At 43.7% G+C, this 15,980-nt stretch overlaps 1 protein-coding gene across 3 annotated transcripts in view; it reads left to right on the top strand.

The window, feature by feature from the left end:
• LOC139368258 (Krueppel-like factor 5) overlaps positions 1-15,980 on the top strand; it is a 45,282-nt gene that overhangs the window by 11,897 nt on the left and 17,405 nt on the right. For 2 of the 3 annotated variants that reach the window (XM_071106974.1, XM_071106983.1), the window contains 2 exons: positions 12,575-13,469; positions 13,782-13,841. The exons of the other annotated variant lie outside the window; for it this stretch is intronic. In XM_071106974.1, the coding sequence (XP_070963075.1) occupies positions 12,575-13,469; positions 13,782-13,841 (955 nt within the window). The remainder of the gene's footprint in view (positions 1-12,574; positions 13,470-13,781; positions 13,842-15,980) is intronic. 3 annotated transcript variants of the gene reach the window in all.

Raw genomic sequence — 15,980 nt, 5'->3', positions numbered from 1 at the left:
GATACAGCCCGACAGGATGCTCTCAATGATGCATCTTTAGAAGTTTGTGAGGGTCTTAGGGGCGAAGCCAAATATCTTTATCCTTCTGAGGTTGAAGAGTAGCTGTTGCACCTTCTTCACCCCACTCTTTGTGTGAATTTATCATTTAAGGTACGTCGAGTAACTTGAAGCTTTTCACCACTGCGGCCCCGTCAATGTGGGTTGGGGCGTGCTCTGTCTGCTGTCTCCTGAAGTCCACCATCAGCGCCTTCATTTTGTTGATGTTGAGGAAGAGGTTATTTTCCTGGCACCAAATCAAATACAATTGTATTGGTCACATACGCATGGTTAGCAGATGTTATTGCAAGTGTAGCGAAATGCTTGGGCTTCTAGTTCCTGACAGTGCAACAATATCTAACATGTAATCTAATAATTCCTTAACAACTACCTAATACACACAAATCGAAGTAAAGGGATGGAATAAGAATATGTACATATAAATATATGGATGGGCCATGACCGACCGGCATAGACGAGATGCAATAGATGGTATAAAATACAGTATATACAGTGCCTTGCGAAAGTATTCGGCCCCCTTGAACTTTGCGACCTTTTGCCACATTTCAGGCTTCAAACATAAAGATATAAAACTGTATTTTTTTGTGAAGAATCAACAACAAGTGGGACACAATCATGAAGTGGAACGACATTTATTGGATATTTCAAACTTTTTTAACAAATCAAAAACTGAAAAATTGGGCGTGCAAAATTATTCAGCCCCTTTACTTTCAGTGCAGCAAACTCTCTCCAGAAGTTCAGTAAGGATCTCTGAATGATCCAATGTTGACCTAAATGACTAATGATGATAAATACAATCCACCTGTGTGTAATCAAGTCTCCGTATAAATGCACCTGCACTGTGATAGTCTCAGAGGTCCGTTAAAAGCGCATAGAGCATCATGAAGAACAAGGAACACGCCAGGCAGGTCCGAGATACTGTTGTGAAGAAGTTTAAAGCCGGATTTGGATACAAAAAGATTTCCCAAGCTTTAAACATCCCAAGGAGCACTGTGCAAGCGATAATATTGAAATGGAAGGAGTATCAGAACACTGCAAATCTACCAAGACCTGGCAGTCCCTCTAAACTTTCAGCTCATACAAGGAGAAGACTGATCAGAGATGCAGCCAAGAGGCCCATGATCACTCTGGATGAACTGCAGAGATCTACAGCTGAGGTGGGAGACTCTGTCCATAGGACAACAATCAGTCGTATATTGCACAAATCTGGCCTTTATGGAAGAGTGGCAAGAAGAAAGCCATTTCTTAAAGATATCCATAAAAAGTGTTGTTTAAAGTTTGCCACAAGCCACCTGGGAGACACAGAAAACATGTGGAAGAAGGTGCTCTGGTCAGATGAAACCAAAATTGAACTTTTTGGCAACAATGCAAAACGTTATGTTTGGCGTAAAAGCAACACAGCTCATCACCCTGAACACACCATCCCCACTGTCAAACATGGTGGTGGCAGCATCATGGTTTGGGCCTGCTTTTCTTCAGCAGGGACAGGGAAGATGGTTAAAATTGATGGGTAGATGGATGGAGCCAAATACAGGACCATTCTGGAAGAAAACCTGATGGAGTCTGCAAAAGACCTGAGACTGGGACGGAGATTTGTCTTCCAACAAGACAATGATCCAAAACATAAAGCAAAATCTACAATGGAATGGTTAAAAAATAAACATATCCAGGTGTTAGAATGGCCAAGTCAAAGTCCAGACCTGAATCCAATCGAGAATCTGTGGAAAGAACTGAAAACTGCTGTTCACAAATGCTCTCCATCCAACCTCACTGAGCTCGAGCTGTTTTGCAAGGAGGAATGGGAAAAAATGTCAGTCTCTCGATGTGCAAAACTGATAGAGACATACCCCAAGCGACTTACAGCTGTAATCGCAGCAAAAGGTGGCGCTACAAAGTATTAACTTAAGGGGGCTGAATAATTGTGCACGCCCAATTTTTCAGTTTTTGATTTGTTAAAAAAGTTTGAAATATCCAATAAATGTCGTTCCACTTCATGATTGTGTCCCACTTGTTGTTGATTCTTCACAAAAAAAATACAGTTTTATATCTTTATGTTTGAAGCCTGAAATGTGGCAAAAGGTCGCAAAGTTCAAGGGGGCCGAATACTTTCGCAAGGCACTGTACATCTGGGATGAGAAGTGCAAGATATGTAAAGATCATTTTTAAAGAGGCATTAATAAAGTGACTAACTATCAATTTGTTAGAGTGGCTAATGATTTCAACTCTGTATGTAGGCAGCAGTCTCTCTGTGTTAGTGAAGGCTGTTTAACAGTCTGATGGCCTTGAGATAGAAGATATTTCTCAGTCTCCTGTGACATTGGATGCTGTAGGTGTCCTGGAAGGCAGGTAGTTTGCCCCCGGTGATGAGTTGTGCAGACCTCACTACCCTCTGGAGAGCCCTACGGTTGTGGGCGGTGCAGTTGCCGTACCAGGTGGTGATACAGCCCGACAGGATGCTCTCAATTGTGGATAGGGGGGTCCGCTCTCTGCTGTTTCCTGAAGTCCACGATCCTCTCCTTTGTTTTGTTGACGTTGAGTGAGAGGTTGTTTTCCTGACACCACAATCCAAGTGCCTTCACCTGCTCTCTATGGGCTGTCTCGTTGTTGTTGGTGATCAAGTTGGAGGCGTGCATGACCACGCAGTCATGGGTGAACAGGGAGTACGGGAGGGGGCTGAGCACACACCCTTATTGGGCCCCAGTGTTGAGGATCAGCAAAGTGGGGATGTTGTTTCCTACCTTCACAACTCGGGGGTGTCCTGTCAGGAAGTCCAGGACCCAATCGCACAGGGTAGGGTTGTGACCCAGGGCCTCAAGCTTAATGATGAGCTTGGAGTGTACTATGGTGTTGAAGGCTGAGCTGTAGTCAATGAACAGCATTCTTACATAGGTATTTGTCACACCCTGATCTGTTTCACCTGTCCTTGTTATTGTCTCCACCCCCTCCAGGTGTCGCTTATTTTCCCTGGTGTATTTATCCCTGTGTTTCCTGTCTCGTCGTGTATGTTCCAAGTCAACCAGCGTGTTTTTCCCGTGCTCCTGCCTTTTCTAATCTCTTTTACTAGTCCTCCCGGTTTTGACACTTACCTGTTTTATGGACTCTGTACCCGCCTGCCTGACCATACTGCCTGCCCTGACCTCGAGCCTGCCTTCCACACTGTACCTCCTGGACTGGTTTTGACTTTTTGCCTGTCCACGACCATTCTCTTGCCTACCCCTTTTGGATATAATAAATATCAAAGACTCAAACCATCTGCCTCCCATGTCTGCATCTGGGTCTCGCCTTGTGCCCTTATAGTATTTCTCTTGTCCAGATGTTATAGTGCAGTGTGATGGCGATTGCATTGTCTGTGGACCTATTGTGGCGGTATGCAAATTGCAGTAGGTCTCGGTCGACAGGTAAGGTGGATATAATCCTTGACTAGTCTCTCGAAGCAGTCTCTCGAAGTGAGTGCTATGGGGCGATAGACATTTAGTTCAGTTACCTTTTGCCTTCTTGTGTACGGGAACAATGGTGGCCATCTTGAAGCATGTGGGGACAGCAGACTGGGATATGGAGAGATTGAATATAGTTTTATTTTTGTAGTCCGTGATTGCCTTTAGACCCTGCCACATACGTCTTGTGTCTGAGCCATTGAATTGTGACTCCACTTTGTCCCTATATTGATGTTTCTCCTGTTTAATTGCCTTGCGGAGGGAATAGCTACACTGTTTGTATTCGACCATGTTCCCGGTCATCTTTCCGTGCTTAAATGCGATAGTTTGCACTTTCAGTTTTGCGCAAATGCCAACACCTATCCACGGTTTCTGGTTAATGTAGGTTTTAATAGTCACAGTGGGAACAACATCTCCTATGCCACTTCCTTATAAACTCACTCACTGAATCTGCGTATAAATCTATATTATTCTCTGAGGCTATCCTGAACATGTCCCAGTCCACGTGATCAAAACAATCTTGACGCGTGGAGCTAGACACGGATACATCCTTTCTTAGTTTCTGCCTATAGGAGGGGAGAAGCAAAAGGGAGTCGTGGTTGGATTTGCCGAACGGAGCGCGGGGGAGGACGTTGTATGCATCGCAGAAGATATAGTAGCAGTGATCCAGCCTGGGTACTAAAATTGATATGCTGTTAGACTTTAGGTAGCCTTGTTCTCAAATTTGCTTTATTAAAATCCCCAGCTACAATAAATACAGCCTCCGGATATAGAGTCCAGTGAAGTTCCTTAAGGGCCGTAATGGTGTCGGATTGGTGGGGATATACACCATGGTGACAATAACCGACTAAGATTATATTGGGAGATAATATGGACGGCATTTGATTGTGAGGAATTCTAGTTCTGATGAGCAGAAGGACTTGAGTTCCTGTATGTTATTACAATTACACCATGAGTCGTTAATCATGAAACATACACCCCCACCTTTCTTCTTCCCTGAGAGTTGTTTATTCCTGTCTGCGTGACGCATAAAGAATCCAGGTGGCTGTTTCGACTCCGACAGCATGTCCCAAGAGAGCCATGTTTCCGTGAAACAGAGTATGTTAAAGTCCCTGATGTCTCTCTGGAAAGCAACACTAGCCTTAATTTCGTCTACCTTGTTATCTAGAGACTGGACATTAGTAATATACTCTGCGGCGACATTGTTATGGGTCAGCCTCTGGAAATAGTTTGAATGCCTTAGATGGTTTGAACAGAGAATCCTCTTCGGGAAAGCAGTATTCCTGGTCGTAGTGCTGGTAAGTTGACGTCGCTCTGATATCCAATAGTTCTTCCCGGCTGTATGTACAGTGCCTTGCGAAAGTATTTGGCCCCCTTGAACTTTGCGACCTTTTGCCACATTTCAGGCTTCAAACATAAAGATATAAAACTGTATTTTTTTGTGAAGAATCAACAACAAGTGGGACACAATCATGAAGTGGAACGACATTTATTGGATATTTCAAACTTTTTTAACAAATCAAAAACTGAAAAATTGGGCGTGCACAATTATTCAGCCCCCTTAAGTTAATACTTTGTAGCGCCACCTTTTGCTGCGATTACAGCTGTAAGTCGCTTGGGGTATGTCTCTATCAGTTTTGCACATCGAGAGACTGAAATTTTTTCCCATTCCTCCTTGCAAAACAGCTCGAGCTCAGTGAGGTTGGATGGAGAGCATTTGTGAACAGCAGTTTTTAGTTCTTTCCACAGATTCTCGATTGGATTCAGGTCTGGACTTTGACTTGGCCATTCTAACACCTGGATATGTTTATTTTTGAACCATTCCATTGTAGATTTTGCTTTATGTTTTGGATCATTGTCTTGTTGGAAGACAAATCTCCGTCCCAGTCTCAGGTCTTTTGCAGACTCCATCAGGTTTTCTTCCAGAATGGTCCTGTATTTGGCTCCATCCATCTACCCATCAATTTTAACCATCTTCCCTGTCCCTGCTGAAGAAAAGCAGGCCCAAACCATGATGCTGCCACCACCATGTTTGACAGTGGGGATGGTGCGTTCAGGGTGATGAGCTGTGTTGCTTTTACGCCAAACATAACATTTTGCATTGTTGCCAAAAAGTTCAATTTTGGTTTCATCTGACCAGAGCACCTTCTTCCACATGTTTGGTGTGTCTCCCAGGTGGCTTGTGGCAAACTTTAAACAACACTTTTTATGGATATCTCCTGTTGATGCCAGGAGTTCCTCTAGAGGAACGCCCCCCCCCCCCCTTCAGCTCAAACCGTGGCGCATGGAACGCAAAAATATTCTTAGAAATATTTAACCTCCACACATTAACAAGTCCAATAGCTCAAATGAAAGATAAACACCTTGTTCATCTACCCAGCATGTCAGATTTTTTAAATGTTTTACGCCGAAAACACACCACATATTTATATTAGACCACCACCGAAACCAAGACAAGAGGCAGCCATTTTGTCCCAGAAAATATAAAATTATAAAAGCAGGATTAAAAAATAAATCATTCACTAACCTTTTGAAAATCTTCATCAGATGACAGTAATAGGACATGTTACACAGTACATTTTTTTTTTTTCAATAATATGCCATTTATATCCATAAATGTCCATTTACATTGAGTTCATGTTCAGAAATTACTCAAAAATGTCCGCAGGAAATCTAGGTAGCGCGGCAAGATAATGTAAATAGACATCATAAACTTTGACTAAATATACATGTTCTACATATAGTTAGAAAGATACACTGCTTCTTTATGCAACCGCTTTGTTACATTTATTTTTAACGTTACAGAAATCGCACACTATTCAATATGCTGAGACGGCGCTCAGATACAAGCTACATTTCTCCGTAATGTTGGAGTCAACAGAAACACAGATATAAGCATAAATATTCCCTTACCTTCGATGGTCTTCGTTCAGAATGTTCTGGAAGGCTTCATACTTACCCAATACATCGTTTGGTTTCAAGTCTTGCGTCTTTGTATTAGCTACTGCTAATAACATCAGCTGAAATGCACCCAAAATGTCCTCTGGTCCGGAAAAGTTGCGCATCAAAACTTCAAAATTACATATTATATGTCGACTAAACAGGTCAAACTAAGTGCAGAAGCAAGCTTTATAATGTTTCAAACACACAAAACAAATTTCAATTCAACCGGGCATCGTTTGCTCTTCCCAGGAGTGCTGGAACAAAGGAATGGCTGTGACCAATTCGCGCCCTAACGCACAGGTTTTTTCTCGCGGCACTTACTCAAATCACTCCCATAGAGCCAATTCTCGCGCGATTTGAACGATTAAACGCTCTACAGAATGAGGACATCTAGTGGAAGAGATAGAAAGTGTCCCCAGATCCATAAGTGGTTGGGAAGGGTGGGGGCGATGATGTCAAAGTTGCTCCAACTTTCATGACCACAAAACTAGTTTGGAAGAATGCATGCCCTGTGAGTTCTGCTATACTTACAGACATAATTCCAACGGTTTTAGAAGCTTTAGAGTGTTTTCTATCCAATAATAATTATTATATGCATATATTAGCAATTTTTGACATTTTTTTTTTCAGTTTACTAGGGGTACCCAATTCCTCCAAAGGGGGCGTAAATCTGCCATGTCATCAACCGGTTTTAAGAAATGGCTTTCTTCTTGCCACTCTTCCATAAAGGCCAGATTTGTGCAATATACGACTGATTGTTGTCCTATGGACAGAGTCTCCCACCTCAGCTGTAGATCTCTGCAGTTCATCCAGAGTGATCATGGGCCTCTTGGCTGCATCTCTGATCAGTCTTCTCCTTGTATGAGCTGAAAGTTTAGAGGGACGGCCAGGTCTTGGTAGATTTGCAGTGGTCTGATACTCCTTCCATTTCAATATTATCGCTTGCACAGTGCTCCTTGGGATGTTTAAAGCTTGGGAAATCTTTTTGTATCCAAATCCGGCTTTAAACTTCTTCACAACAGTATCTCGGACCTGCCTGGTGTGTTCCTTGTTCTTCATGATGCTCTCTGCGCTTTTAACGGACCTCTGAGACTATCACAGTGCAGGTGCATTTATACGGAGACTTGATTACACACGAGTGGATTGTATTTATCATCATTAGTCATTTAGGTCAACATTGGATCATTCAGAGATCCTCACTGAACTTCTGGAGAGAGTTTGCTGCACTGAAAGTAAAGGGGCTGAATAATTTTGCACGCCCAATTTTTCAGTTTTTGATTTGTTAAAAAAGTTTGAAATATCCAATAAATGTCGCTCCACTTCATGATTGTGTCCCACTTGTTGTTGATTTTTCACAAAAAAAATACAGTTTTATATCTTTATGTTTGAAGCCTGAAATGTGGCAAAAGGTCGCAAAGTTCAGGGGGCTGAATACTTTCGCAAGGCACTGTATTAACACTCATGATTTTCTGGGCAAACAATGTAAGAAATAATACATAATAAACAAAATAATGTTGAGTTTCCTTAGGACTAGAAATGAGGGAACCCTTTCTGTCGGCACCATCTTGTCATCTGTGTTGATAGATCCTAACTCCACTCCACCAGGGCCCTCACCTCCTCCCTGTAGGCTGTCTCGTCGTTGTTAGTAATCAGGTCTACCACGGTTGAGTCTTCAGCAAACTTGATTATTGTGTTGGAAACATGCGTGTCCACGCAGTCATGGGTGAACATGGAGCTGAGGGCTGAGCACACACTGTTGTGCATCCCCGGTTTTGAGGATCAGCGTGGCGCAGGTGTTGTTTTCTACCTTCACCACCTGGGGTTGGCCCATCAGGAAGTCCAGGACCTAGTTTTCACAAGGCAGGGTTCAGACCCAGGGTCCCGAGCTTCGTGATGAGCTTGGAGGGCACTATGGTGTTGAAGGCTGAGCTATAGTCAATGAACAGCATTTTTACAAAGGTATTCCCCTTGTCCAGATGGAATAGAGCAGTGTGCAGGCGATTGCGTCATCCATGGATCTGTTGTGGTGGTATGGGGTGGGTCTAGGTTGTCGGATAAGGTGGTGGTGATATTAACTAGCCTCTCAAAGCACTTCATGATGACAGAAATGATTTCTACAGGGCGATAGTCAGTTACCTTTGGTTTCTTGGGTACAGGAACAATGGTGGCCATCTTGAAGCAAGTGGGGACAACAGACGGGGAAAGGGAGTGATTGAATATGTCCGTAAACACTCCAGTCAGCTGGTCTGCACATGCTCTGAGGATGCTGCTAGGGATGCCGTCTGGGCCGGCAGCCTTGCAAGGTATTTTTTTATTTTGAGATCCCCATTACCTGCTGCCAAGGCAGCATCTACTCTCTTTGGGGTCCAAACACATTAAGGCACATCACACAGAAAACAAAAAAATAAACAGTACATCATATAACATTATTGCACCACTACATATCTACAATACAAAATGTATAACACCACCATACAACAATATTACAATGTACGTGTGTGTACATTGCGTATGCTAACGTGTGTATTATTATGCGTGTGTGTTCCTGTGTGTGTCTCTTCACAGTCCATGATGTTCCATAAGGTGTAGCTTTATCTGTTTTTTAAATCTAATTTTACTGCTTGCATGAGTTACTTGATGTGGAATAGAGTTCCATGTAGTCATGGCTCTGTGTAGTACAGTATGTTTCCCGAGTCTGTTCTGGACTTGGGGACTGTGAAAAGACCCCGTTTGGCATGTCTTGTGGGGTATGCATGGGTGTCTGAGCTTGGTGCTAGTCTTTTGAAAAGACCGCTCAGTGGTTTCAACATGTAAATACCTCTCACAAAGACAAGTAGTGATGCAGTCAATCTCTCCTCTACTTTGAGCCAGGAGAGATTGACATGTATGTCATTGATGTTAGCTCTCCGTGTACATTTATGGGCCAGACGTGCTGCTCTGTTCTGGGCCATCTGTGTCCCTCTTTACCTTTGTCCCTCTTTGTGGCACTTGAGCACACTTAAATGTCTTACTCACCTAGGCCATGGACAACAAGAGATCACAGTCCTCATGAGTGGCAGTGGTCCTCTTTGGCAGCTCTGTTTTTTTATCGAAGCGGGCAAAGAAGGTGTTTAGCTTGTCCGGGAGCAAGGCGTCAGTGTCCGCGATGTGCCTGGCTTTTCCTTTATAATTCATGATTGTAATCTCCTCTCTCTGTTTGGGTTGTTGTGTTTGTCATAGTGGTCATCTACTCATCCTTGTCAATAATCAAACTGTACTGTATGTGCCCAGACTACAGACTACTACCAGTCAGCCTCTCTGACCAAACTACACGTCATTACCAGTCACAGTGGTTTCCTATATCTCTCAATACTCATACTCTATGGCCAGTCTAAGCATGTCACAATGCTTAGACTTTCTGTAACCAGACTATGTATGTCACCACCAGTCAGCAGTCTAAATGACACTACATTGTTGTTCACAAACCAAGATGACTGATTCCCCTCAAAGTAACTGTCCTATAAAAGAGGAGGAGAAATAGTGAGGTCGACAATGGACCTGTATGGCTCAATTGGTAGAGCGTGTTGCTTGCAACACCAGGGCTGTGGGTTTGATTCCCGAGACCACCCATAGGTAAAATTGATCCACACATGACTGTAAGTCGATTTGGATAAAAGCATCTGCTAAATGGCATATATTAATACTTGCACTTTGACTTCAGACACCATTGAGTGCTATGTCAAGGATAGTGGTGCCAAATGTGAGGGCCACAAAGAACTCTTGAGTGGTGTTGTTGGATGTTGATTTGGAGATTAGTTGCAGATATATTTGCATGGCTAACCATGGACAAAGGATTTTTTATTGCATTATCGTATTGTTGGACAGTATAGATGCTCTAGTTACTCTGCGTTGCTTGCTGTTTGGGGTTTTAGGCTGGGTTTCTGTACAGTACTTTGTGACATCGGCTGATGTAAAAAAGGGCTTTATAAATACATTTGATTGATTTAAATAAATTTGATCATATTTCGCTATGGTGACATGGTATGAAATGTGACATTAGTCATCTTTCATCGCACAGTATTGTTCTCAAATATTTGGCATGATTGACTTGGCTGGTATTTTGACTGGAAATCACTGTCATGGTCATGAACCGGAAGTATGGAAACACCCCTGGCTGTGTCCCAAATGGCACCCTATTCCCTACATAGCGCCCTATGGGTCCTGGTCAAAAGTAGTGCACTATAGGGAATACGGTGCCATTTGGGACCATGGCAAGTTCATGGTCCGGAATTGTGGAAACCCCCCCGACTCTTCTCTACCCCCACTCTTCCCCCCCTTTACCCCATAACCCAGAGTAGAGCTGATAAGACGTTTAATATTTTATTCTCTTCTTTCTCTGTTATCTGGGCTTTGGCATGTAGCAGTTGTACATGTTTTACAATCATTAACTGACTCAGTCTTTGGTTCAGGTGCACCCCATTCTTCTCCTGATACATAGAGGATAAACAGTGTGTGTGAGAGGGTTAGAAGGAAAGCAACCAGGGTTGTGTTCATTACGGAATGCAACGGAAAACATTTGCAACTGAAAACAAAAGTTTCTTATTGGACCAATCCAGGTAGTCCATGGGCACTCAGGCAAGAGGGAGGACTCTGCCAAGTACTGGGTTAAGCTGCTTGCCAGAACATAATCAACCAACACAAGACCTGTTTGTGCCCTGTTTTGAAAGCAGCAGCTTCATACAGGAGGATCTCGCAATACAAATCAAAATAAGGAATTTTCCAAGTATTATTGACCTCACACACAGGTTGAAGTGCCCTTCAAGAGAGGTAGAGATACTCTGAATGATCGGCTATGAAAAGCCAACTGACATTTACTCCTGAGGTGCTGACTTGCTGCACCCTCGACAACCACTGTGATTATTATTATTTGACCATGCTGGTCATGTATGAACATTTGAACATCTTGGCCATGTTCTGTTAAAATCTCCACCCGGCACAGCCAGAAGAGGACTGGCCACCCCACATAGCATGGTTCCTCTGTAGGTTTCTTCCTAGGTTCTGGCCTTTTTAGGGAGTTTTTCCAAGCCACTGTGCTTCTACACCTGCATTGCTTGCTGTTTGGGGTTTTAGGCTGGGTTTCTGTACAGCACTTTGTGACATCAGCTGATGTAAGAAGGGCTTTATAAATACATTTGATTGAATTTGATTGAAAAGCACATCAACACTAGAGTTGCTAGGGAAGAGATTTGGAAATATACTGTACAGACATAGCTGGCACTTCAAATAGCTGTGGAGGCATAATAGGCCTGATGGATTGTTTTCTTCCCTCCATTGTATCTGATGTTGGGTAAACCATTGTGCACAGCTGGATAGGGCTTAAGTATATCAACAGCTCAGTGAATTATTTTTACACAACTGATTGGCTGGGCTTTGGCTTGGATTAACTCCCTGTGCCCTAGCGTTTGGCCTCAGTAACTCACAGTTAAAGTTGCGGCTGATTTGTTTTGGGCTGCATTTCCATATTTATCCGGCATCCATTTGAACTTTCCTAGAAAAATAACAATAGCTTAATATGTCCCATTTTTGCTTCTAGGGATTCAATTAAACACAGTTTAAAAAATGAACCTAGTTTGTAAATGAAAAGCTAGTCAATGTCACGTGTGCTCCCTCTCCGGCCTCTAAGTCACCAGGCTTCTAGTTATGGCGCACACCTGTCACCATCGTTGCGCGCACCTGCACGTCTTCACTCACCTGGACTCCATCACCTCCTTGATTACCTGCCCTATATATGTCACTTCCTTAAGCTCCTTCCCCAGGCGTTACTGTTTCTGTTCCAGTGCCATGTCTGTGTGTTGTTTGTGGTTCTTGTTTTGTATTGAGATGCGTTTATTTATTAAAACACTCACTCCCTGAACTTGCTTCCTGACTCTCAGCGCACATCATGAATCCATAAAAAAACAGAGTGCTTCTGTCTGAACATTTCAACAAATTATCTAAAAGTGAGCAGCAGATATTCTTCTTTGGAAACACATTCCAAACACAGCTACAAGAGACTCTTCCTAGATACACAACATTGCACTAGGAAGTGTCCCCATCTAATCTAATCTCTCTCCCTCCATCCCTCCCCATCTATCCCACTTCCTCCTCCTCCCTCTCTCTAGACCCAGTTGGAGATGAAAAAGTACCTCCCCCAGACCACATGCAGTCTCCTCCATCCTCCATCCATGGCCCACACAGACAAGAAGAACTGCGGAGAGAGCGCCTCATTGGTGGACAAGTACTTCTCAGAGGAGAAGCATAACACAGCTCCCTACAGCATCAACATCAACCTCATCCTCCCCAAAACCACCCACCTCTGCACCGGCCTGAACCGGCCCAACAAGCCCCAGCAGCACCACCAGACCCATCTCCTCCAGCACATCAAGACAGAGCCTCGGTTGGACGTCCCAGTGTCCTGCTCCATCCAGACCCTGCCTGACTTCATGTCTGTCTTCAGCATTCCCCAGACCGTCAACACTATGTTTATCAAACCCGATATGGCCACCAGCGGACACCCAGTTTCAGATACCGAGCTGCATATTGGCCCCCAACAACTGCAGGTCTACCAGATGCCCATCCCCGTCAGCGGAGCTGACCTCACAATGACACTCTCCCGCAGCAACCAATCAGGGACCAGCGGAGCCGGCAACGGTAGAACCATGCTCAACCTGAACAGTGTCTCCTTGACAACGGTGGGTCATGGCAGTGGTGACTCGTTGTTTGCAATGCCGGAGCATTTCTACCACCACCACGCAAAGGTGTCGCCCCAGTCACAGCCCCACAGCCTACCTCCCTCACCCCCCAACTCGCAGCCGGGTAGTCCTGAGAACCAGGCTGAGCTTCTGACCACTCCACCGCCCTTCCAGGCCTCTAGCAGACTGGGGTTAAAGGTCACTCAGATGTCCCACCACTCCATGCGTATGGCCCACGGACAATGGGTGCTGACAGGACCCAGGTACAACCGACGGAACAACCCTGAGCTCGAGAAGAGACGGATCCACTTCTGTGACTTTCCTGGTGAGCCTCCTGATTCTGGATGGATAGATGAATAAATGAATGGATGGATTGATGAATGAATGAATGAATGAATGCATGAATGCATGAATGAATGCACCCACAGTGCCATTTAGACCATTGATATAGATACTTTGCAGGCTAATGTGGTAAAGGCTAAAGCGTGTTTGGTCAAAGATACAGAAGATGCGTTTCATGATGCTGTTTGTTTGCCTACCGAGACGTGCTGGAAATAAATACCTCAGGAGGCCAATGTTGAGTACTTCTCCATGGTATCCATTCAGTGATACTAACATCCATTTTCTCTCCTTGTAGGCTGCTCAAAGGTTTACACAAAGAGCTCTCACTTGAAAGCACACCAAAGGACACACACAGGTAAGAAAGAGTAACTTCCTCTGTACAATTACATAAATAGAAATGTACAGACTATAACTACTCTTCTCTGAAGATGGGAAACGAGGTACAACACAGCTATGGAAAGTTTAGGCACTAGTGCCCTCTACTGAAGAACATGAGAATCAAGCCTGACAAGGACAATGAGGTGAGGTTGAGGTGAGGTTTATCCTCAGGTGATAAACTCGAGGTACAGATTCATTCCTTCAATTCAGTATCACTCTTCACTGGGGGCAGTCACATCCAAGCAATAAAAAATCTGTCACATAATTGAAGCCATTAGATACAGTTTATCATAGCACACTGCTCTTTATTACGGGTGACAATTTTAGTACTCATCACTGCATTCTCTACCAGAAAGTTGGTTGGCCCTCTTTGATGTCATGTAGGTTGATGCTATGTTTTAATTTATACATTTTACAAAATGTCCCACTCTACCTAAAACTAAACTTTAGATATACGAGTTGCCACACCCAGTCTCTGGAATATCCTTTAGTCTCTACTGAGTTAAGCTTAGACTGACGCACAGATTCATCAATAGACTCTTAAAATAAAAATCCACCCCAAAACAATATTTTGCTATTTGTTTCATTAGTCCATTGTTGACATTGTCCCAAAATATTTTCCTTGTCAGCAATCGAATTTAAGATATGTAACTTTCAAAATACAGAAATCAACCCCCATATGATGCAAAACGCAGAATCATATGAAAAAGGCAAACAATATCCTCAAACCAAGGTTGTTTGGGCCAACGACAAGCCCTCCCAACTCACCTTAACCAGTGTGGGCTCAATAAGGTACACAGAGGGAAACGCATAAAGGAGGGTCTGAGACCACTGGTGCGTGAGAGCTTCCGCTCCCAACGGAGCCAGCAATGCGTGTTTTCTCGCGATGTGTAAAGCCATACATCGAACATTTCCCATACAGTGGGGCAAAAAAGTATTTAGTCAGCCACCAATTGTGCAAGTACTCCCACTTAAAAAGATGAGAGAGGCCTGTAATTTTCATCATAGGTACACTTCAACTATGACAGACAAAATGAGAAAAAAATATCCAGAAAATCACATTGTAGGATTTTTAATTATTTTATTTGCAAATTATGGTGGAAAATAAGTATTTGGTCACCTACAAACAAGCAAGATTTCTGGCTCTCACAGACCTGTAACTTCTTCTTTAAGATGCTCCTCTGTCCTCCACTCGTTACCTGTATTAATGCACCTGTTTGAACTTGTTATCAGTATAACAGTCCACAACCTCAAACAGTCACACTCCAAACTCCACTATGGCCAAGACCAAAGAGCTGTCAAAGGACACCAGAAACAAAATTGTAGACCTGTACCAGGCTGGGAAGACTGAATCTGCAATAGGTAAGCAGCTTGGTTTGAAGAAATCAACTGTGGGAGCAATTATTAGGAAATGGAAGACATACAAGACCACTGATAATCTCCCTCGATCTGGGGCTCCACGCAAGATCTCACCCCGTGGGGTCAAAATGATCACAAGAACGGTGAGCAAAAATCCCAGAACCACACGGGGGGACCTAGTGAATGACCTGCAGAGAGCTGGGACCAAAGTAACAAAGCCTACCATCAGTAACACACTACGCCGCCAGGGACTCAAATCCTGCAGTGCCAGACGTGTCTCCCTGCTTAAGCCAGTACATGTCCAGGCCGTCTGAAGTTTGCTAGAGAGCATTTGGATGATCCAGAAGAAGATTGGGAGAATGTCATATTGTCAGATGAAACCAAAATATAACTTTTTGGTAAAAACTCAACTCGTCGTGTTTGGAGGACAAAGAATGCTGAGTTGCATCCAAAGAACACCATACCTACTGTGAAGCATGGGGGTGGAAACATCATGCTTTGGGGCTGTTTTTCTGCAAAGGGACCAGGACGACTGATCCGTGTAAAGGAAAGAATGAATGGGGCCATGTATCGTGAGATTTTGAGTGAAAACCTCCTTCCATCAGCAAGGGCATTGAAGATGAAACGTGGCTGGGTCTTTCAGCATGACAATGATCCCAAACACACCGCCCGGGCAAAGAAGGAGTGGCTTCGTAGAAGCATTTCAAGGTCCTGGAGTGGCATAGCCAGTCTCCAGATCTCAACCTCATAGAAAATC

This window comes from Oncorhynchus clarkii, chromosome 2 (assembly GCF_045791955.1).
Source record: "Oncorhynchus clarkii lewisi isolate Uvic-CL-2024 chromosome 2, UVic_Ocla_1.0, whole genome shotgun sequence".
NCBI lineage: Eukaryota > Metazoa > Chordata > Actinopteri > Salmoniformes > Salmonidae > Oncorhynchus > Oncorhynchus clarkii.
This window is presented reverse-complemented; position numbering and strand designations above follow the sequence as displayed.